The sequence below is a fragment of the Hypoxylon trugodes genome, assembly GCF_022578975.1.
Source record: "Hypoxylon trugodes strain CBS 135444 unplaced genomic scaffold F4822scaffold_1, whole genome shotgun sequence".
NCBI classification, from domain to species: Eukaryota; Fungi; Ascomycota; class Sordariomycetes; order Xylariales; family Hypoxylaceae; genus Hypoxylon; species Hypoxylon trugodes.
In genome coordinates this window covers 2,748,475-2,770,575 of record NW_026250016.1, presented here as the reverse complement: position 1 = coordinate 2,770,575, position 22,101 = coordinate 2,748,475, and the positions used below count along the sequence as shown (strand labels likewise).

At 46.7% G+C, this 22,101-nt stretch overlaps 6 protein-coding genes across 6 annotated transcripts; all 6 read right to left on the bottom strand.

Moving 5' to 3' along the window:
• Nucleotides 1-2,491: 2,491 nt before the first annotated feature.
• On the bottom strand, nt 2,492-5,138 carry F4822DRAFT_386265 (longevity assurance proteins LAG1/LAC1). The gene is made up of 2 exons (XM_051456698.1): nt 3,724-5,138; nt 2,492-3,658 (listed from the first exon to the last, which is right to left on the bottom strand). Exons 1-2 carry the CDS (start codon nt 4,654-4,656, stop codon nt 3,155-3,157), a joined length of 1,437 nt encoding a protein of 478 aa, XP_051319659.1. The 5' UTR covers nt 4,657-5,138; the 3' UTR covers nt 2,492-3,154.
• Nucleotides 5,139-5,700: 562 nt separating this feature from the next.
• On the bottom strand, nt 5,701-8,874 carry F4822DRAFT_28817 (pH-response regulator protein palH/rim-21). Its single transcript, XM_051454967.1, has 2 exons — nt 5,816-8,874; nt 5,701-5,766 (listed from the first exon to the last, which is right to left on the bottom strand). Exon 1 carries the CDS (start codon nt 8,658-8,660, stop codon nt 6,375-6,377), a length of 2,286 nt encoding a protein of 761 aa, XP_051319658.1. The 5' UTR covers nt 8,661-8,874; the 3' UTR covers nt 5,701-5,766; nt 5,816-6,374.
• A 3,687-nt stretch (nt 8,875-12,561) lies between these two features.
• On the bottom strand, nt 12,562-13,212 carry F4822DRAFT_424347 (uncharacterized protein; the record flags this gene model as incomplete). Its single annotated transcript, XM_051460131.1, has 1 exon — nt 12,562-13,212. One exon carries the CDS (start codon nt 13,210-13,212, stop codon nt 12,562-12,564), a length of 651 nt encoding a protein of 216 aa, XP_051319657.1.
• A 102-nt stretch (nt 13,213-13,314) lies between these two features.
• Nucleotides 13,315-15,323, bottom strand: F4822DRAFT_424346 (uncharacterized protein; the record flags this gene model as incomplete). Its single annotated transcript, XM_051460130.1, has 2 exons — nt 13,315-15,200; nt 15,248-15,323. 2 exons carry the CDS (start codon nt 15,321-15,323, stop codon nt 13,315-13,317), a joined length of 1,962 nt encoding a protein of 653 aa, XP_051319656.1.
• Nucleotides 15,324-15,746: 423 nt separating this feature from the next.
• On the bottom strand, nt 15,747-16,888 carry F4822DRAFT_386259 (ATP synthase delta chain). Its single transcript, XM_051456697.1, has 5 exons — nt 16,648-16,888; nt 16,562-16,591; nt 16,283-16,436; nt 16,041-16,219; nt 15,747-15,980 (listed from the first exon to the last, which is right to left on the bottom strand). Exons 1-5 carry the CDS (start codon nt 16,756-16,758, stop codon nt 15,948-15,950), a joined length of 507 nt encoding a protein of 168 aa, XP_051319655.1. The 5' UTR covers nt 16,759-16,888; the 3' UTR covers nt 15,747-15,947.
• A 1,076-nt stretch (nt 16,889-17,964) lies between these two features.
• On the bottom strand, nt 17,965-18,672 carry F4822DRAFT_28726 (uncharacterized protein). The gene has a single exon (XM_051454959.1). It carries the CDS (start codon nt 18,579-18,581, stop codon nt 18,135-18,137), a length of 447 nt encoding a protein of 148 aa, XP_051319654.1. The 5' UTR covers nt 18,582-18,672; the 3' UTR covers nt 17,965-18,134.
• Nucleotides 18,673-22,101: the final 3,429 nt, after the last annotated feature.

Below are 22,101 nucleotides of genomic sequence, written 5' to 3'. Positions count from 1 at the left end.
AGAAGCTTTTACGAAAGGCTAATATCCCTTCCCCTTCGGGTGACCATCACAACCGAAATGAGCATTCCAACGGTAACGACGATTCTAGCAGCTCGTCTGACGAGTCGGTTACTCCTGGTCGACCCGGCTCCCAGTTTGAGTCTCTAAGTCCGGTTGAAGGATCCCCTCGATCGACCCACTAATCCTAATGTCCACTGACCTTTTTGGGCTCGATTCATGTCCATACTCCTTGATTCCGCGATATATAGTTTTTATTGCTAATGAACTTCTCTCACAACACACATACGCCCCGGGCTACCGGGCATTGCATTACAGACGGCGTTGGTTGGTGGTATATACAGAAAAAGACCCCTCCATAACGGAGGCTCTAGGCGGCTTTGCATTTCCGGTTCTCACGATTCTTCGCAACGATACCAAAAGACTTATGTTGTTCTGTCTTATTTAATTTACCGTCGTTGGTTGCAACAAGAAAAAACGATCAGTCATGGCCTTCAAACACAAATACATGAAAAGTTCCGGCAAAGGCGGGAATGGAACAGGAACGGACGGAACGGAAACAAACCAATGCCAGGAGGGGGAGGTATGGATGATGGCTACTATTTTCTTTTTCTACTACTTTTTTTACGCATCTTTTTTTTGGTCCGGTTCAGTCAGTCGGAGATTGCTATAGCTTTTTGAACGGTGGGCGATAGTACCACCATAATGAGACGATGACAAGGCAGCATTATCAGCAGGCGAGCAGGCGTGATGAGTTGATGAGATTTTGCGGCATGCGGCAAGGGGTGGATGTGTGTATTTGCAAATGACTAGATCCCATAGGTGGCTTTGCTCCTCCACAAAATGGACCGACTGTTAATATTGATAAACCCTTACTATTGGTTACAACGAGACGTCCTTCTTGTTTCGTTTGGTCGATTCCGTTATCGCTAATGATTTTGGAGTCTGGTGACTTGATGTTTCAAGGGTTATCACAAGTGAGGCTGATGGTTCATTCCTATACATACTTAGGCTCCGTGGCAAAATTTTGATGACGTTGCAACGTTGGAATTTGGAAATTTCTCCATTCCCCGGCGGCAAGCAATCAATTGATGAGGCTCACCATCTTAGTCTTGTCTCTATCATACACGGCAAGCGTTCCCGATCTGCCATCATGGCTAATATAAACTCGAACCCTTAAATTTTGTTCTGGAAATTTTTCTTGATGATGTGTTGTGCCTTTTTTGGAGGGTTAATTCCCGTCCCGTGTTCGTTGCATTTTCGACTGGGTACCTGGTATTTAGCAAGGGGCCGGGGGGGTAGGAATGACAGGTAGTCGTGAGTGCGTGCGTAATGTAGGTGTGTATTGATGCGTGTGCGTACCTGCAGCTGCGACAGAAACTTTTTTTTTTCTTTACCCATCCATCCTTTCGCTCGTTACTACTGCTACCACTACTCCTCTTCAATCCGTTCTTTGAGGATTCCTGGAATGGATGATTTTCGTTTATTTCGGTTTTTTTATGTTTCCTTGACCGGGGGGTTAAAATAGAGAGAGGCTTTGCAACGTTGCTTGCTTCTTGCTTATGGAGTACATTACATATATACGTACATACGTGTATGTTTTGTATGGATTATATGTACGTAGGGTACAATAGTCAGGGGTGGCGGGTAAGGATAAGGGTAAGGGTATGGGGGATCGTTGGAGAATAAAGGGAAGACAGGGCAGGGTAGAGTGATAGACAAGACCAAGACAAGGGACGGGACGCGGTGTACTACATACATAGACAGGTACATAGAAGAGACTACGGAAGGAGAATGTGCATGCGGCCGGGGAAGAGAAGGTGACGACGAGGTAAAAAAGGAAAAAAGGTGAAGGTGAAGGCGAGGTAGGGTAGGTATGGTAGGTATGGAAAGGTGAGGTGGGATCGAGTTGCGTAACTTACCCGCGGTTCCTAAATTAGATGTAAGCATGGCTCAACATATACCCGTCTTGCGTCGTCTTATCCCGCTGTGACAGTTCTGGGTCTCGTGCGCAAGGGGTTCCGATGGGATAGATGCCATGTGCCGAGAGTATATAAGATATAAGCTAGGTGTGTATGTATCTCAGTTATATGAATGCTTGCTACGTTCATTATCTCTCTTTGACCACCCTCCATCATCATGCTATGTTAAGCACTACTATGTATGCCCCCCACTTCGAAGAAGACGAAACCTCTTCTAACCTTTCGGTATGCATCAGCAGCCGTCCATCAGTCGTGAGGATAGTCACGCGACTTCCACGTGGAGATGTCGTCTGCGATATCACGTTCTATATCACGTTTCTGTCACGTTTTTTTGTGCTTAAGTTAAGCTTATATCGACCGACTCTAGCCTTATTCGCGGTTTCCCTTCCTGAAGTGTTGATGAGCAAGTTGAGGCTCCTAAAGACGTCATACGTGGCGCAAAGGGGGGCGCTATGGCATATCGTTATTAGTAGGTTGTGTCTTAGCACATAAGCATGGCCTGAAGGGGTCAAGTTAAGTATCTCAGTAAGTAGGGTGGATTAGATGGGATGAACTTTTACAAAAGGCTCATCCCATCTGTCATTAAGTATTATGTAAAGGTGGATGGTAACTATCGTACGGGGAAGCGAAAGAACATGTCGTTGCTCTTATCTTCTCTTCTTTTCTCGTCATGCTGTAATCGTCGTTGACCAAAAACCCCACCACTCCCCGCCATCTATGATCCGATCTCGTAGGCTCTCCAACATCCAGAGCAAGCCCAAGAGTGTTGGATGAGCATCAACCAGACCACACCAGCGTAAGGTCATCTAATCCCATTCGGATCAACACGTCCCTTGCTTTTCATCTCCAGGTTTCATACCCAAACGACTGAACAACCCCTATGAGCGCCGTTTCCATAATATGCGAGCGAATGGCTTGGGATGCTAACCCGTCCTCTGAACGCCTGTGTCCATGATGATTGTAGCGAAGCAGTCGAACCATATTGGCGATTGTTCTTGTAGAGAAATTGTTGACCATTTCCCATGGATGCCAATGGTCTCGTCTATGCTCCTCATGTATGCTGAATCTTTGAAGTTTCATATTGTACATGCTAGCCCTCTAAGCAGCAAAAAAAGGTTGGAAATTTTTTACAAGCGAATGTCGTGAAACGTGAAAAATGGTTTGTCAGTAGTCTTCTATCGAACTGACTTCTTTTTCGAAGACGACGAAGCCGCCCCGTTTGGGCGACCCTTAAGAATGCCGTTCGAGTTACCATTTGCATCGCCGTTACCATTGAGCAATGGAGTGGCTTCGATGCTCTTTTCCTTGAGTAATTCCGCCTTAGCCGCCTTCTCGCGTTCTAATTCCTCAAGCTCGGATTCTTCAGCCTCGGATCGGTCATCTTCCGCCGTTTGGTACACAACAAAGCGGTAGGCAATTCTTACAATGAAGAAAAGCCAGAACAAGTTGAGAGCCTGTAGCGACGAAAGAAGACCTAAGGTAATGTAGAATGACAGATCGCACTTGTATTGACCAGTCTCCCAGTTCAGTTCATAAGGTCCAACTGTTCTGAATTCGGTGAATAGCGAATAGAGAATGCGAAGGTTGAGGAAGTGGCGAAGGTAGATCCAAGCGCACATGAAAATGAAGAAGTACGGTCCAACGAGAGGATGGTCGATATAGTTGAGGGTTTTCGAGGTCTATTAAGATAGTTATCAGCACGAGACATTATTCGTTGAAATGTTACGCCATAACGGTCACTTACGGCAAGGAAGAAATCACTGATATCATGAGTGATGTAGACCGCTAGACCCATATATGTGAAGTGGAAACGGTAGCTGAGCCCAATGAGTACCAAACTGACGATATGATGTCCAACCAGTTCCTTGAAATCCTTTCGAGGCTTCTCCATGCCAAGCAAGAGCACGATGGCCTGCTGGGCCCAGTAGGCGGCTTGGAACAGATAGTAGAACTTGAATGCGGCCTCGTGGGTCTTGTGAGGGAAATTCTCATACATGCCGCTAGTGTTGAAATACCAAACGGGGGTACGGCTCATCACGTACATACCGGCCGGTCCGAGGAAAGCGAAATAAATGGCGGTGTACATCTGTTCCATGAAGCGAGCTTGCTTGTTGCGCGACTTCAAACCAGCATATCTAGCAAGAGGTCGAAGGAGTTCCTGCATGATGAACTCACGCGTAAAGGAGAGCACAATGGTGTAGAAAGTGACCAAAGCAAAATCCCATGGCCCCTTGCCATACTGAGCGGGTGTTTCGGGATCGGCGCCCGCTTCGAGGGGGAGCTTGTAGGAGAGGAAAATGAAGTGGTGGATAGGGTTCGACTCAGTCGGGTTGATGGCGAAGAGGGTCAGGAAGAGGGTCAAAAGAACCAGGGGCAGAGCCCAGGTATGTTTGATAGCATAGTGTTTGCATCGGCGTAAGAGCGAGCGTGCTTTACGACGCTTCGAACCCTTCTTAGAAACTTCCTTATTGTCCGAAGTTGCTGCCTGCGACGTGGCATTGTTTGCTTGTAAACTGGCAAGGCTCGATTGTAGGCTGGGTGCGCCCGTATCGCCCACCCTAATGTCGGCGCCCAGTCCACTCGACTTCCTACGTCGACGCGCATTATCTTGACCACCTCCCGAGTGCAATTGATCGGCCGAGGTATTAAGAATCGGGAAAGGCTCGTTTGGCGCCATGATGGCGGACTCGATTCGATCCTATCGCAAAAAAAATTACGCGAGAAGGCGGAACAACGAGGTAAGACAGATAGGGAGATAAAAGGTAGATAGATAGATCTGAGGTCAGACGAAACTGGGATCGATACCAATCCCTAAGTACAACAAACCAGGCCTAGCCTAGGAACCTAGAAACAATCCCAGGAATGCTGAAGGAGTGGAAGCAATCCAGGGATCGAAGAATTGATAGGCGCAGGATCTTGAAAAATAATTGAAGGTTTGAAAAAAGGATAGGGAGGAAAAGAGAGGAGTAAAAGTTGCGGTGGTGGTCGAACAAGATTTGATAGGGCAGATTAAGCATTGATAAGCCTGTATTAACCCCGTTAAGTAGGTACTTATGGGTACCTAGAGGTTAATACAGTGCCTATAAGAAGCTAAGATGAGCAATAAAATAGCGTACTAAGTAATACTAGGTACCTATAACAATAAAACTTTTTAGTTGGATCCTTTTTCGCTGGCATATGATTTCGCCCGCAGTCCTAGCACCTAGCACCCTTCTAACTTTAATTAGTCCTGGGGTCCAACTCAGAATTTTCTCCCTTCTCATTGGTTGTTTGTATGCCAAGATATGGATCTCTTCCGGCTCTTCCTCATGACTAGCTGCATATGGCCTTATGCTTTAAGCCCCTTTTCTTCTTCTAATTGTTCAAATTGTTCGATACAAACTCAACCGCGGCAATGATCACATATTTTTTTTTCCTCGAGTCTGCCTAAGTATATTATTCACAAATATATGCAAGTAAGCATTGCGTTCGTGTAACTAATCTTCGAGCTCCAAACCCGTAATCCTACGGCATTGCTCAAGCGTATTTGTCGCACAAACCCGCCGAGGTACGCAAATCCCTGAAACTGCGTTGGAAACTCAAGAGGCACGTGCCTCCAATTCTTACTACGCACATGTTCATTACACCACTCTTCCATTCATTCTCAATCCTTCAAAGTCATAAGTTATTCCCAAGGCTGCGGGAAGGAAGAATACACGGTACTCATGTTAGAAACCTTCAGGTGTAATTGGCCAACTTGGCTTATAACATTTACCGCAAATAGCAAATGGTAATCCTAAGCCGTCCTCTAATTGGTTAATTTATATTCTATTGTGTTGGATTGTCGCGTAGCTTACTCACGGAATGAACAACCACTCATAATTAATTTACTCAGAATGAAAGACCAATCTGTGTTTAGTTAATCTTCTCTTATTTGACGGCCCCCTATCCAATTAGGAGGCGCTGCTTAACTAACGGCCTATCTAGGTATTTGTAACGTAGATGTCATGATCGGCCTGGTATTTATGTCACCTAGGTCCATTCCAACGTAGATAACTTTTGGGATGAAGGCTCAATATCCAAGTCCTTCATCCCCTCAACCCCAATGCGCCGTATATGCTGTCAATCACTGAATCTCAGTGATGAAAATGTCCCAAAATGCTCCTATATATACAGTAGCTGTAACCGCCTGCCAAACATATTGTTTGATGGCCTCTATTGACGTGAATACATCATGATTCGTCGTTCCAATCACCCTTGTTGAAGAAGCAGGGAAACTCAGTATGTTATTTCCCTTTTGTTAACCGTGCGCCATACAATGCTACCATGAAATTCCATTAAACCCCGGAAAAAACAGCCCGAAGCGCCACGCTGCCGTTAGAGCACGAAGATTGAATAGACAAGGTCGGGAGTATTCTAGACCGGTGATGAGTTCGGATAGTGTCCATCCTGTAAAATATCATCCACCGGACGCCTCCCCCCAGCTTGTCTTTCTCGTTGGCCCCCGCCCCGTTCAGTCGAGGTTGTCAACGAACTACCGCCCCGCGTGCTAGATTGTCTACGAGCAAACGTATCGCTTCTATCTGTCGAGCTTGGGTTGGACCTAGGTGCGGTTGATGCCGTGCTACCGTTCCTAGCCACATGGCGCGATGGCGACATTGGTCCAGAGTTCGGATTTCTTGGGGTGTATGTCGACGGCGTAGAACTTGATATGGTTGGTTGACCCTGGGGTTGAATCTGCAATTCCTCTTCTTCTAGTAACTGGGCTAGTGCAGCGCCACGGCGAGGGGGGGCAGGTATGACAGTAACTGGTAGGCTATCCGTGTCAGGAGTTGGCCGGATCCGCTCTAGAACTCTCTCCGCCTGCGCGGCGGCAAAGATTTCTATGCGTCCTCTAACATCCCATCTACCAACGTTTTCGTAATCGCGCCGCTGCTTGGGCAGCTTTTGTACTGTATGTGGAAGAACCTCGGCGGGAGGTTCCCTAGCAGTACGATGGAATGGATTCAAATAATGCCAACGATTCGAATTTCCTTCCTCATATACCTTCTTCTCCGGCAACGGCGCCGATGAAGGGTGCCGAGATGTAGTAGGGCTCCCTGCCTGTCCATTGCTTTCTGATGTTGGGCTTGATGCTGAAGAGGTAGCACTGTTGCTTCTAGACAATGGTCGGCCATTTCTATCGTCCGTGGTTCTCGTGGTTGTCTCCGTAAGAGGCTGATATCGAACCGCGTAAAGGGTGCTATCAGCACTTGCAGTGTCAGTTCTGCTTACTGGTGTAACTGCTGGGGGCGGCCGAGAAGGCCATAACGGAGGCTGAAGAAGTATTCCTGTTGGCCTGCTTGTCAAAGGTGGTTGCTGCCTTCTGTCGGGACTACTTTCCGGTTTCGATCTACAGCGCGTCGCAATAGATGACATAGCAGGCCACATGTTGCTTCGCCCGCCAAATGACGAGCTGTTGCCACTCTCTCCCTCGTCGTCATCTTCCTCCTCGCTTTTTCTCTTGTTCTTCCGTCGTCGGCTCCCCCATGAAAGATCCGTTGGAAATATCTCCATCATTTCGTCGCCATCGAAAACCTCTCTTCCAAGCACTCCGTCTTTCTTCTCTTCACGTTCCAGAGCTTCGATGCGTTCAACCCATTCCCATACCACAACACTCGCTGCTGCTGCACCAACCCACCTAACATAATCACCCCAACCAGTCAACTCAGGTTTTGCGATATCGAGGACGAAGAATATCACCGGGACGAGAATCGATATAATGGAAAGAGTCGCCATTAAGCAGATATTTTTCATCAAGGGATGATAAAAAGCATACCGCTTCTTCATAAGAGAGTAGTAGAGCACCCACGCAGCATATAGCAAACCGAGGGATAGTTGGAAAAGGTAGCTTAATGCTGGCACCGCGTCCGTAAAGCTACGCGGCCTGGTGTTGCCCTGCTTTGTGTAACGGAAGCTGTTGAGGGCACCAAAGATGACATCCAATGTAATAAGCGAGAAAGCCGTCCATTTTATGATGACTTTTTCCCGCTGCCGAGGAAACAATCGTATGAGTGTCTGGGCTTGAGCCAACCAGAGGAAAGTATCGGAGATAAGTTGAATAACTTTCAGCTGGGTTCCACCTAATACCTCATCCTGAAGCTGCGGCCCGTTCTGAATCCCAAACGCGTATTGTTCTTCGGCGACGCGAAACGTATCCGCCGTGGCAATGCTTAGTGAGATAGCAACAGTTAAAGCTGCAACTTTCTGTAGCCATGGACGACCGCCAATACTAATGCCGTTCGAAGGGCCGTTTGTAAATCCACGCCGACCCAAAACGACGACTCCGCCGTCAAGAAAGGATCGAGGCGCAATTACAAGCATAATAAGTAGTAAATAAGCCAGAACCGTTGTAGCAGCCAAAACATAACATTGTGGAAATATCGAAGCATAAAAGGGATCGCGAAAGTCGGAGAATTGGGGATTAGAGGCGGATGATGTGTCGTCCACGTCAAAGGCTCCGTTCGCAATAATAGCGGGTTGGACAACGGCGGTGGCCGTGCACAGGGGCATATAGACAGCTTCGGCCGTCAAGGTCGTCGGGTCGGCTCCTGGAAGTTCCAATACGCCATTCGATGGCAAAGCGTAGGGGGTACAAGCAGCATCAGCAGTCAAAGTTGGGTTGGCAGCCGCCCTAGCCTGCCAGACGTGAGGCAAAGCCATCCCAAAGAGACGGATAAGCAGCCAGTCGCAGGGCGGCGACGTTCGGGCACTTAGGATGCTATCGCGAGGCGTTCGCCATGGAACGAGAATAGCCTACAAAGGGGCTAGAATAATTCAGTTATTTTTCGTGTTACGCCGTTTCGATTCGGTCGAGTATTACGTGCAACGGTGGAATTTATCGGTCGATCGAGGACGTGTAGAATTAGATGCGTTATAAAGCCGTTTGCTCCGAGATGACAGTTCGTCGCGCTACAACAACACAATCGTTTTTCCCAATCAACCTTTTCTTCTCCACCAACCGTCAATTACAATTCCCCCTTGGATGTCGAATTAAGCAATGGTAAATGACGTTTCTCTAACTTAGTTGAAGATGTTGGCGGGGATGGGTATTCAGTATGTATGTAAGGTTATCTTGAGGGTTCGAGTTAATGTCTGGGCGCCGAGAAGTTCTTAGGGTGGAAAAGAAACGGGGAGATGGGAAGCCAACACGGTTCGTCGGGTGGGAAAAGAAAGCGACTAGTCAGACTTCGCTTGCTTCAAACTCACTGACTTTCCATCTGCAAAGAATCCCTGGCCCTGGCCAAAGTGGGGAAAGAAATTCGAGATGGGTGGCTACTTGCCGGGGTTAGGATTGGATTGGGTGGCTGCCCGATACGATTCAATTAATACATTAGTACCTACAGAAGCTAGTGGGGAGTTTAAACCTCCCTTAAGAGCGTGCCGTCTCAGAAGGTGTTTAGGAGTGTGGGCCACAAGAAATTACCTAATGAAGGAGGAGGAAATGGCCAAAAGGGACGAAATGGAAAGACAAATACGCTGTGTAACCCACTACACTATTTGGGTAGTTGCATCTTAGTGTGGTATGGGATGTACAATGTGTTGTGTTAGTGGTGTAGAGAGGTAGATCCGGACAATACGGTACATGATGTACTATCAATTGGTGCTGGTGCAAGTACTTACGTACATATGTACATATGTACATTCACTAATTCCATTTAGCTTTGCATTAGGTTTATCCCACAAATAAAGCATCTTCATGATCAGCCAGCCATGAATGATTGACACAACTAAAACAACATATTAATAGATACATGTATGCTCGAGATGGTCTCTCTACGTATACATACCAGTATATACACCACACTACATTACACTACGAAATACCTACAGGCGAGGTAGTAGGTAGTAATATTCTTCTTCGGATGACATTGGCGTCGTAGTAATCGGAGAGTAGTGCAACACTCCCGGCAGTTCCCGGAAAGAACTCAGACAAATTCAAGAAACATGACGTCCTCCGAAGCAATTGCCGTGGTCAACGTTCCACGGGCACAGCCAATATCCAAAGTGCGTGCCCGCATACCGCATAGGCAGAAACATCCACGGACGGAGTAGGTTGGAACGATCCTTGTTGGTGGAAGCTTTAGAATGCGATGGGCTTCACCCGAGTCACTTGGACCGATCAGATAAAGCCACATCAATTGGTTTTTTTATTGCGTGCCCGCGCGACAGTACCTAATACAAGGGGATACATATGTAGGTTGTTCAGCCGAAATGATGGGGGAAATAGTACGGAGGGTAGTACTGCGTAACGAAAAAAACGACCCCTAGGACGGCTTCTCCTTGATTGGAAGGATATGATATGATACGACTTGCATATATACATATATAAGTATATACGACGGCTAGTGACGATAAAGAAGAAAAAGAGATATAGTATGAAAGATACTACATATAAAACAACGACGGAAAAAAAAAGGCATGGCAAGCAGATCTCACCTATTTCAAGTCCGACAAGATACCCCGCGATCTTCGTAGACAAGCGTCGCCAAGGACCCGAAGAATTGTTTGCTTCCTTCCGATGGAATGGGTCTTGGCAAAGCTTATTGCTCGTGGACGTCGGCTTGGCATTATCAACGGCCGATCTCCCGCCTTGCATTTTTCGAATTACTTACTTGTCCTACAATAAGAAGTTAACTATAACGTAAATCCTGCCCATATCCGACGACGACCTCGCAACTCTACTGCTTGGACGAATACCTAAGTACCTTGAAAGTATAAAAGTCAAGGGCCGCGACTCCAAAAATCGGAGCATCCAGACCGACGATGCGACCAAACCTAGCTTTCTACGCAATTCCATGCAGGTAACTACCTATATGCCTATGCTTTGCGTCCGATCGATCAAGACCATTGCTTCGGAATTGGTAAACCCCGACTTCGGTATGGCTGCTGAGACGACCGTCTGTCTCTGTGGCACCCTACTTGTAAGATTCTATCGCAGCCACCTGCTCCGATCAGGCTCCAAATGTTGTTGGAACTGAAAAGCAGATTTAATGTACCATTTACTTTCTAGAACGTATGCTCGCCACTGACCTTCAAACTTCGGCGTCAATTTGCGTGCTCTATGGCGGACATAAGGTCCAAGCAGGTTTCACCAAGCTATATACTTGAGCTCACCTATCATATGACAGCACAATAAGCAGAAAACGGCAACTCGCATAATCTAAACGCCCTCCTGAATGGTAGCGGTATGCATGGTGTCAGAAAAAAACGAGGGAATCGACGCCCACCTTGACAATGGTGGCACCCCGACGGTTTGTTCTGCACCAACAAGTCCCTCCGTCACCGAGGCTGCGGAGACCTTTACGGACCACAAAGGTAACTCATGTGATGACAATGCCAACGTGTACAAGATTGCGGGACCATATTCCATCGCGGATCGAACTATGAGAGGGAGAACTAGCCACGGCAAGTTTATTGCAAGCGCTTCGTGTTACGATGTCATGACTGGATCAGCCTGCCCCATATATGTGTACTACAGGTTTTGTCGCGGTTTCATATCCATTCGAGTGTGGGTCTAACCACCGTCATATACTTCAGTACCAGGCAACGAAAAATCATCCATCTCGATTTCAGCCCAACTGTTACAGACCATACACTATACCTCATCGTCCCACCGCCTATTTAGACCCTATACTTGTATCCCACATCTCTAGCTCGGATAACAATATATGTTGGCCCGTCGTTAGGGAGCTCCGTCTAGAGCTACTAGATAGAAGCTAATATAAAAAAACAATTGCTACATATCGACGATAATTATAACAATTACCTAATTTAGCCAGATGACATAGAGTCGTAATAATCAGCCCTACGCTAGAATTATCCCGAAAGCTTACTTCGTAAGTACCAACGTAGGATTATTAGAGGTATCGATTGTATGGCCATTACCTCTTCTGAAACACTAAATATCTATCAACCGAGACACAGAAGAGAGGCGAATTCACAAAACAGCACTTGAGTATATAGAGGATTCTGTGACACTCTATTATCAAATCCCGAAGTAACTACCACAGAAAACTTCTTGATTCCATCGCGATCTATGCCAGCGGATAGTACCATCGCAAATCCCGCTCTGTATCCGACGCACGGTCAATATCGCGGTATCTCGTTCCTTTTACTGATAACATTCGCGCCGGGGTTTGAGTGGCGTAGTCTGGCCAACTTGGCGCAATAAATGACATTTTTCGTCGTGGCACGTATACCAAACGCCTTGCGAGACGTGAGCTTTGATTTCCTAAGCGTATATTTACCAAATGAAACTTGTCGGCGAGACACTAAACCATCTTAAACCCACATGAACAGACTCACCGATAAAAGCAAATATTCACCTTGACCGAGACATGTCAATAGTTCAACTATGTTTCGGATGTCACGATAAACATCAAGACATCATTGAGAATTTGTTGAATGTTAAATACCTATTAATGTAATAATGAAGCCTAGAAGCTACTGAATGGTCTCTTCTATGCTATAGTAAGCATATTTTAGCTCATGAGAATAGTACACTCGTCCTCCGATCTTAATCCCCTTCTCTTCACCCAACACCCCAGCTCAATGTACTATTTCATTCTACATCCTCCGTTAGGTCGGTATTGATAACCAAGTCGTCCTTCCCCTTCATGTGCAGGATAATCGTCACCCCCTGGATCCCTAGGTCGTCATCTTCATTAGTTGCATTATCAACAGCTTGTTCGATATCTGCCCCCCCGAGAGAAACCCTAGTGGATAGCTCTGCTTTCAATAGGCGAATTTCAGCCGCTAATGCCGAATATCGATCTTTCCAATCACATTCGTGATTTGGAGGTGAGATAGGGTTCGGATGATGTATTTCGAAGCATGAAGCTTCACCAGGAGTATGTCCCTGGCTCTGAGACTCTTGCACTGGACTGCGGTTTTCGGATGTGGCGCCTTCGTTAATGTTGAGTAAGACTTTCCGTAACTGTAGAGGTAACTGGGTTAAAATACTCGTGGAACTTGATTGGGATTGTTTTGCCTCGCGTATTATATGGGTTTCCGAGCGTTTACTTTTATCCCAGGACTGGCTGCTTGTGGTGTCGTAGGTATGGCCAGGAGTTTCGGGATTTTGGTGTGAGCAGGGGACGACCGAACGAGTGGATGACGGGCTAAGGAATGCACTTTGTGACTCTTTGATATTTTCCGGGTGAAGGTGTGCTGCGGAACTTATTGGGTAAGGGGATACCCGCTGGCTTGGCATTGGCGTGTCCTTGCGAAGTGGGTTGGATGTTGTTGTGTCAATTGTTTGAATAGATAACCGTCGGCTTGCTCTGGATTGTACATGTTCAGATGAGCGATCCTGCTAGGACTCTGGCCTCTGATGCTGCGTGACATGTAGAGCAGTCTGTGGTGAAGGAGCCGATATCCGCAGCAAGTCGTGGCTCGAATTGGTTAGCTTGCCGAACGACTCCCTCAAGAACCCGGTATTTTGTGGTGGGATTTCTGTGCGCTCCACCTCCTTCCCCTTCGGACTCGTCGTGTGGTGTTTTGGTGTATGTCTATGGTTCTCGCAGCCGACAGGGCGTAGTATAGATCTCGCATCGCCTGCTTCTTTACTCGGCCTTTTTAACCATGGTGGTGGACTTAGTAAGTAACCTTTGGGTACAGGTCCCTTGGTCCGTGGATCATTTGCAATGCCTTTCGTGATGGATGGACTAGGCTCCTTGTCTACAGTCCTGCCCCTGCTCAGAGAAACATTAACCATAGTATCATAGCTATTATCGTGCCTCCGACTGTTACGGGAATTGTGGTTCAATCCAGTAGCAGATTTTCGACTCTGACCCGGAATCGAGTAGCCTCTACGTGAGTGCTTGTGGTGACTATGCCTCTTCTCGCTCTCCTCGTGTATAAAATTCTCGTTTGATTTGGCGGGACGGATGCCCCGGCTTGGTGTGCCGACGTTACTTTTATCTCCGAATTGATGTGCTCCCCGGGATACTTCTGCTCGACTATGTATAATATCTCTACTTGGTGGGCAATGCTTGTCATATTGGGAGTAATCAGGAGGTGCCACTTCCTGGGTATAGTGGGAAGGATCAACTCGCGTCAACGGATCCACTGAAATCAGATGGCCAAAATGCCCAGAACACTGTGCTCTCAATTCTTCGGGTGGCCTGTACGACAAGGCAGAAGTTCTGGTCTCAGTGATTGGATTCCCCTCATAGCCGGCGTGTATACGATGAGATCCATGGCTAACTGTACTGGTGACACGTTCTATAATATGGTAATCGTGGAAGCTCGCCGGGTAATGTCGATGAACTGTTTCGTCTAACGGTCGCGATACGCCTTCGTCAGCCTCTTCACTTCGGTGTAGGGCACATGCGATGCTATGACGATAGGGATAATGCCCGTCGTGCGTTGCCCTGCACATGGGATTATCACATTCCGCTTGGGCATCGCAGGCCTCGTAATCTGGATCGTCTATACGTTGAGAAGATCCTAAGCAATGCGGATATTGCTGAGCTGCTGGTTTTCCGGAAGTACGAGTCGCGAAGGTCGGTTCTGTTGTAACTTCTAGAACGGCAGAAGGACTTTGTTCCACTAATTGGGTAGACAGGCCCTGGGTATTGCTAATGATGCTGGGCGATCGCGATTCTTCTTGGATGCTTCGCATTGAATATGAAGTCGAGGGGGCTGGATGAGCCGGCCGTGCCTTATCTAACTCTATAGCGTGGTCTGAGCGATGCACAAAATCACTATGCCTCTTTTCGGTACTTTTAGGCACCTCACAGAGACATTTCTCACACAAATGATGCTTGCAAGATGAGCAATGAGTTTGCGACCAAGTCCGTGCAGAACAGACATGACAGATCCTGCAGAATCTTCGGGGGCTGGCAGTTCTATCGCCTGAAAGAGACAGGTCTTCATCAGAAAACCAACCAGATGGCCTCCTAATGCCATGCTGCTCAAATACTTCGCGTGCAATCTTTCGTTGAGTAGCCTCCGTAGCTCGAGATGATGTTCGCGAAACTGTTGATATGCCCGGGGTATTTGATATTATTGGAATATTCTCGGCCGTCTTTAAGGGGGCAATCAGCGGTGAAGAGCGGGTAGATATTGAACCCGAAGTAATATCTTCAAGTGTTGAGGTATACGGAACAGTAACGGAGCTTGTTGTGCCATACCTTGGCCATTCGAGTAGGCCCTCCGAATAATTATGTCGATGCTGTTGACGAAGCTTCGCAGCTCCTAGAGGGTTCGTAATTAAATTGGAAGAACTGGAGGCAAAGCCATACCCCCGATGATGTGCATCCCGCCCATCTTCTGATCCAGTACGTGAATATCCGATGGGGGTGAGCCATGGCCTAGCATTGTTGAAATATGAACCCGAGTGTCGCCCCTAACCAACTGATACATATTGTCGTTCTCGGGCTATAAGTTCGGCATCTTCCGGGGTTCCATGATGAGAATGGGTTAGACGATGGAGCCGACGTATTCGCGACGAGACGGTCCCTTTTGGGATGACTTCTTGAGCTGACGGAGTTGGTTCGTAAATAAGAGACGCATTTGTTGGAGGATTGTCCCATGAATAGGTTGACATATTTATAGTAGAAAAATAGACCCCGAATTTGCTAGTAGTGTTGCACGAAGGCCGCCGTTGGACTGTGACAATGATACGATAATTGATATTGAATATATTTTGAAGCCAGATGAGAAGAAGCTTATTCGAATTGTCTGTTAGTATGAGTTGGATCAAATTAGATAGAATGAGGGTAAGGTTTAACCTTGCTTCCTATAGGGGAAAGTAAGGAAGCTGCGATTTGAAGTCAAGAAAGCACACATATGAGTGACGATATACAGATGGAAGGCACTGGTTAGTATATCCTAAGCATGCTCAATTCAGGTCATGCTATTAGGTGGTTCTTTATAGTAAGGAACAAGTTCTGTGATGTACAAGTTGCCGTTGCGGTTCTCCCCTTTTCTCTAATGCACCATCTATTTGAGAACTGCTTGTAGACTTTCCAAAACCTATGAATATGTTAGTGATAGTTCCATATGAAAATATGAATAAACATGTAATTGCAATACCTCTAATTCGATCTTTGCCTCCGCGATGTCCTGCTCACTGCCGCCGCCGTTCGCAACCTTTTGTGCCTCAGCAATCTGGGACTTGACAGCTTCTGCGCTGAAGTCCTCAAGGGGGTAACCCTCAACAGCGTTGATGCTTAGAACCGAGTTTGGCTGGACAACGGCGAAGCCACCGGAAACTATAATTGACCTGAGTCTTAGCATTTTATCCCACCTCATATTGTATCCTGCTGGCTACGTACGGAAGAATTGCTTGCTGGTGCCGGCCTCCTCAACAACCTCAATTAGACCCGGCTTCAATTGCTCGATCGACGGAACGTGGTTGGCTAGGACACCCATTTCTCCTGACTCGGCGGGGATATTGACTTGGACAACGTCTTGGGACTTGTAGATGGACTATTGCGGGAATTAGCTAGCTGGATACTCGGGTTTCGTCGCAGCGTATGCGCCAAATAGGAGGTTGCGCTTTCGGTGAAGAGTATCATGAAGATAACAGGTAACTGCAAGGTTAATTGTCGTACCTGGTGGGGAAGAGACAAGCTCAGCTTGATCTGAGGTAAAAGTTAGCAACTAGATACGGCACCAAGACGATGCTGAAAAGACAAACCTTGTCGGGTGCGGCATCGGCATATGTCCTTCGCTGAAGGGGTTTAATAGGTAGCCGCATAGTAGCGGGACGGGCCCTAAGGGCTACGCGGGCGACACGGAGAGTGTTCATGATGACTGATGCTGTCAATTGAAGGATATGCGACAGAGCAAGCTCACGATAAACGTTGACTTCAACATCAATTTGGAAGATGTCAGGCTTTCAGTAGAAAAAGGAGCTTAACCTTATTGGGTATAGCGGCTACACGTGATTTGTGGCTCTCAAATTTATATTTTCATTCCTGAATTTTCAGGTTCACACACCATAAACTCACGTGATGCAAGCACCAACCTTAGTAACCAAATCCTTCGTTTCGTTCCGAAGGATCTAATCTTAGCCACATCCAATACTTTTCTTAGCGCTTTCAAAAACGTCGACATCGAATCTTACCTCTCTATTCGGAATATTACACGTATTCGCCCTTACAGTCTTGTCGGTGCACAAACGTAATGAAATTGATGCTACTGTCAATTGATTTGTTCTTTTTGACTACGTGAAACCCAGAGTTTCTAAAGTTGAGTTATTGAATGGGACGCTCCGAATAATTGTCTCGGTATGTAACAAAAAAAAAAAAAAAAAGCCACATAAACTATCATATTAAGACAATTGCCTCGGTGCGTCTTAGAAGCAAGCCAGAGTAACACAAACTGTCATAAGAAAGACGGCTTGAGCCTTGAGGGTAGTGCTCCCGTTAGGGTGAACTTTGCCCTGCCAAGACCAGGACCACCGAGTCATGCGTCAGTGCCCATCTGTATTGTGCTGCAAAATTACATATGAATTCCTACGCCAACAAAGACCTTAAACCTTACCTAAATACAATCAAGTGTAACCTTTGGGGTCTTGTGTGTTGGAAAGGTGGTAGCGCACCAATGGGCAGCAGATCTGTTAAAATAGAGACCATCGAAGCGCCTTCGTAATTCAATGCAGATCTAAAGCATTGCATCATAGTCTCAGTCCGCTTGTGATACCAACCCCCAAGAAATATCACTAAATAGGTAAGGGGAGGATATTCCGAACATGTCAACATGCCACTGGTTGGACGACGACATCCAAACGGCAAGACGGAATAGACCCTGATGAATCCTCCAGGCGAATGTCGTACATACATACCTACATGGTCGAGACATCACGAGTGAGGGGGGCACATGCTGGCAGGGATTTGGACCCTGCCAATGCCCGCTCCGCTCCTTTGTAATGGGGTGTTTATGGTGTTTATGGGATCAACGTTTCCGGAGAATTGGCCGAGCTGGGTTTAGTATTTTTCACCACGCGCTGGTACCGCGCTTATAGTAACAGTAAAGTAATAGCATAGCAGTTCTTGGTGAACAGTTGTGTAAGAATGCGGGGTGCTCGAAGCTAACAAGCTACTTGAACACGCTACTACGAAGATCCAAACGTGGTAGGCTAGGTGAGAAAGAGTGTCAGAGGAAGGGAATTCCCGGCATCTCTTACCGTAGGCTGATATGCGTGGCAGCTGTAGTCAAGAGGGCTAGGGTTCCTACGATCACAAGTAGGAATACCGACCAAGCATTCCGCACCGCTGGTTTGATCACCAAAGGAACCAAAGCCATAATAGCAACGATAGACAAGAAAATGGTGGAGAGACGGGCGATGCTCAGCTTATTAGCTAACACGGAAGAATGCGACTGGGAATGGTGTACGTAAGGCACAGTCAGGTTACCTACCCCTACCCCTCTAGCCTTCAAGCCGATGAAGAGCGCGCCCCATACCATGTGCCCAAAGAAAATCAACCTCCTTGCCTCCTCAAAAGGGGGGGTCGTTGGGGTCGCGTCCGCCTTCATTCGCCGTATGGATGCTCCAGCAAGAATCCATCTAATAGGCGGGCGCCGATGGGATTGGAAGAAACATACGCAAGGATTGCCACTCCCCGTCATGTCAGCTAAGTATCCCAAATCTCACATGTCCCAGCAGCGCAAATTCAACACGTGTTCTACGTGAGTTGCGCCCTTCATTACTATTTTCAAAAAAATCGCAAGAAAGACACATAATAGGTAGGGCGAAATCTAATGACCTTTCACCTCACCTCCTTCTGATGTCAGAGAGCATTAGGGTGTGAATGGTAGAGTTACATATCCAGCCGAGTGAGGAAATCCACATGCTACTGACGATATGCTTTTATTATCCCGAGTACCCGCCCGTGGTCCGAACTGGGTGGTGCTCTGCAGCCTGCAGGGTGCTGCGTAACAGACCCAAATGTCATGCTGCAGGAGGGTTATACTATGTGTCGATTCCGTAATCAGCGAATCATATAGCAGAATAGTGCCGGGGGAACGGATCAGGTATACTCTGTACTGTGTTATACTGTACAGCAATTCTCCTTTTTGCGTTGTTGCGCCATGATGGCTTGACGAACACCGGCTGTCCTCACCTCTTTTAGTCAGTACCTAGGTAGGTAGGCGGGTAGGCTGGTAGGTTCATGGTTAGGGGAACACCTCATGTTTATGTGCTACGTTCGACCAAGGGGTTCGTTACTTTGGTCAAACAATCCAGGCCAGACTTTAAAACCTTAAGAACTTAAGTTTGTAAGATGGCGAAGAGAGTTCACCGCCTGTCCGACCGACTTTAACCTTTAACATTTCAACATGCATAGGTACGATATAATTGGGGATTTGAGTTTGCAGGTACATAGTTCCCGCATACTTTTATGATAGTCAGACAACCAGTTGGGTGCTAAGAGTATCATTACACAACTTTCGGAATTGGCGAAAGTTGGTCATGATGATAATAATAATAATGGTGGTGGTGGGTAAGACGACATGATCCAAAATGTATGGTCGCATCCGGGTCCTCTCATCTGCATTTGAATCTTGATTTGAAGAGCCTTCTAGCACACTAGAAAGTGATTTGGAAAAAGAAGATGCTGCTGTAAGAATTCGGTAATTAACTCACCGAGGGAGACAGAAGTCTACGATGGATTTGATGGATGCCCTCAGCGCTTTGCTACGGGCACTGTAAGCAACCCACCTAAGTCGCTAAGTAGATGATGTTATCTCCCAACAATCCATCGGTAATGAAGCGAAAAAAGTTTTTCTTTGGCTTGCAGAAAAGAAGAAGAAATTTGCAACGGCTCAGCGGCTCTAGATTAGCTAGGTGGACTGCATGTACGTAGCCGAGATACATATCTTACCGTGGAATGGAAGCGACTTGATGCGCGAAATTATTTCAGGAGAAAGACATGAAAGAAAAAAAAATTTTATTAAAAATTTAGAGTTGCCTAGTTCGAAAAGTGACTCATAAGCTTCAAGATTAAGCACAACATGCGGATCCCATTGATTTTCAGCCCATCGAGCCCATCGATCATTGTACAGCCTTAACAAAAAAAGAAAATAAATTGAGAAATTACTTGCAGGTCCAGATGCGCCCGGACATCTTCGCAGAGCGGCCTCGGCCCCTGTAGCACCACCCACGCTGCTTAAGCCGTTGTCGCAATGCAGATAAACAATAAATGATATATGAGAAAAGCGAAATCGGCTTTTGATTCCCACTGGGATTCCCATTGTCCTGGGAAAAATAATACCACTGTGAACATTTAGGAAGCAAGAGAGTACTCATCCGGCGTTAGTTTATATGGAGTTTTCATCAATCCATTCAATTTATTTATCTATTCGCACAATGAATCGAATGGAACGAATTATTTATAGGTTCAGGTACAATATTTACTTACATACACAGCTAGTACATACATATGTATTACATGAGACATGAGACATGAGATACCTGCAGTGCATATACGGAGATACATTATACGCATGCTGGTGACATGTATGCTTACATGCCTACATGCACTGTATGTTGCTGTAATGCGGTAATGTGGTGTGAGTGCGATGCTCGTAAGCTTGCCGTATTGCGTATTATTTAGGGCAAATAGGTACATCAGTAGTGACTGGATCTGTGATCTGTAGGCGTAAGTACCTAATATTTAAGTACGAACAACGAAACGAGGCGTGCTCTTTGGCCGGGGGTTTCTCGGTGATGAGTGGCTGCTGATGCTTGCTACGATGCAATGCGCTGCGTTGTTGTGTCGATAAAAAAAGCACTTATGAAGTACCTAACTCGGACAGAAAGGCGAACAATAAACTAAGAAACCAAGAACGGGACAAGGAACATTCGACATTTTCGAGGGAACAAAGGTGCAGGGCGCGAGTGCACGGTCTCCGCTCTAATTCTAATTCTCAACCCACGTAAGAACGTAAGAAGCTGGAGCCAAGATTCCAAGCCTTCATTATCCGCCGCCAGGACCTGGGCAATCATCAATCATCAATTACAGGGACATATGTAAGTACCTAGGTGTCTTACAGTGTTAAGTTATTGAACTATTGTACGGTGTACCGGTACCTGGCGCCGGATAGTCCTAACTTTGACTTGGAACTTAACAATAGTATAAAGAAACTAAGCAAGTGGCAGGTACGGTAACACCCACCTAGCGACCCAGCAAAAAGTAGCATGTAGTACTTAGCATCTAGCATACACGCTAAGCCGGAACTTGCCCAGTCAAAGTTCACTCATACCGCTTGTTTCCCACTCGCCTTTTATTTCTCTCACTCACTGTTTCCTTCCCACCGCTCCAGCGTTGCGATGATCAAATCTTTTACCACCAATTGACCTAGGGCTGCTAGGCTAGCTGGTACGGTGCTAGGCTGGCTAGGTAGGTTTGGCTAGGAGACTAGTTCTATTCGATCCTAGAAGTATCCACATGCAAACAAACCATCAAGAACGTAGAACCAGATCCCGTAGCGTTTGGTTCGCTTCTCATAGGCGGCCCCTCTCTCCCATTCCCGATTCCCTCTAATTTTCGTTTCCCATTTCTATCGCCTTCTTCTCCCACTTCCTTCTTCGGCGTTTTGGCCTTTTGATCGTTTCTCTTAGACAGTCCAGTCAGTCAAAGTCACGTCAAGCCGTTGTCGTTGCGTCCTATTCCCTTAAACCTAAGGGTTCAGGACCGGGACTCGCTGGTTCTTGGACGTTTGCGAAATAGATCCGGGTACTTCATTCAACTAGAATCTATTTCTATATTTCTTTGGCCACGGCATCGCCCCGACGTCATATTTTAGTTAGGGCCAAGAATTACCAAGACCCTTAAGCCTCCGTGTCCTACTGAGCAATTTCTCTCTCCACGGTACTTACTCGAGAGTATTACTCTTTTTACTTGTACTCTTCCCTTACAGCTGACGACTCACTTTATTGTTTTGTTTTACCACTACCACCTTCGCAGTCAGAATAATCTCTCAACTTTGCACAACCACCATAGCCGCCACCTCAGACCATTTCGTTGCCGACTACCGAATCTTATTACCTCTTGGCTTCGCTAGGAGCACGAACCTTCAAACCGAATTCTTAAATCCACCGGCAAATCCTTTTTATGAACGTTGTTCGCGACACCATGGGTCGACAATT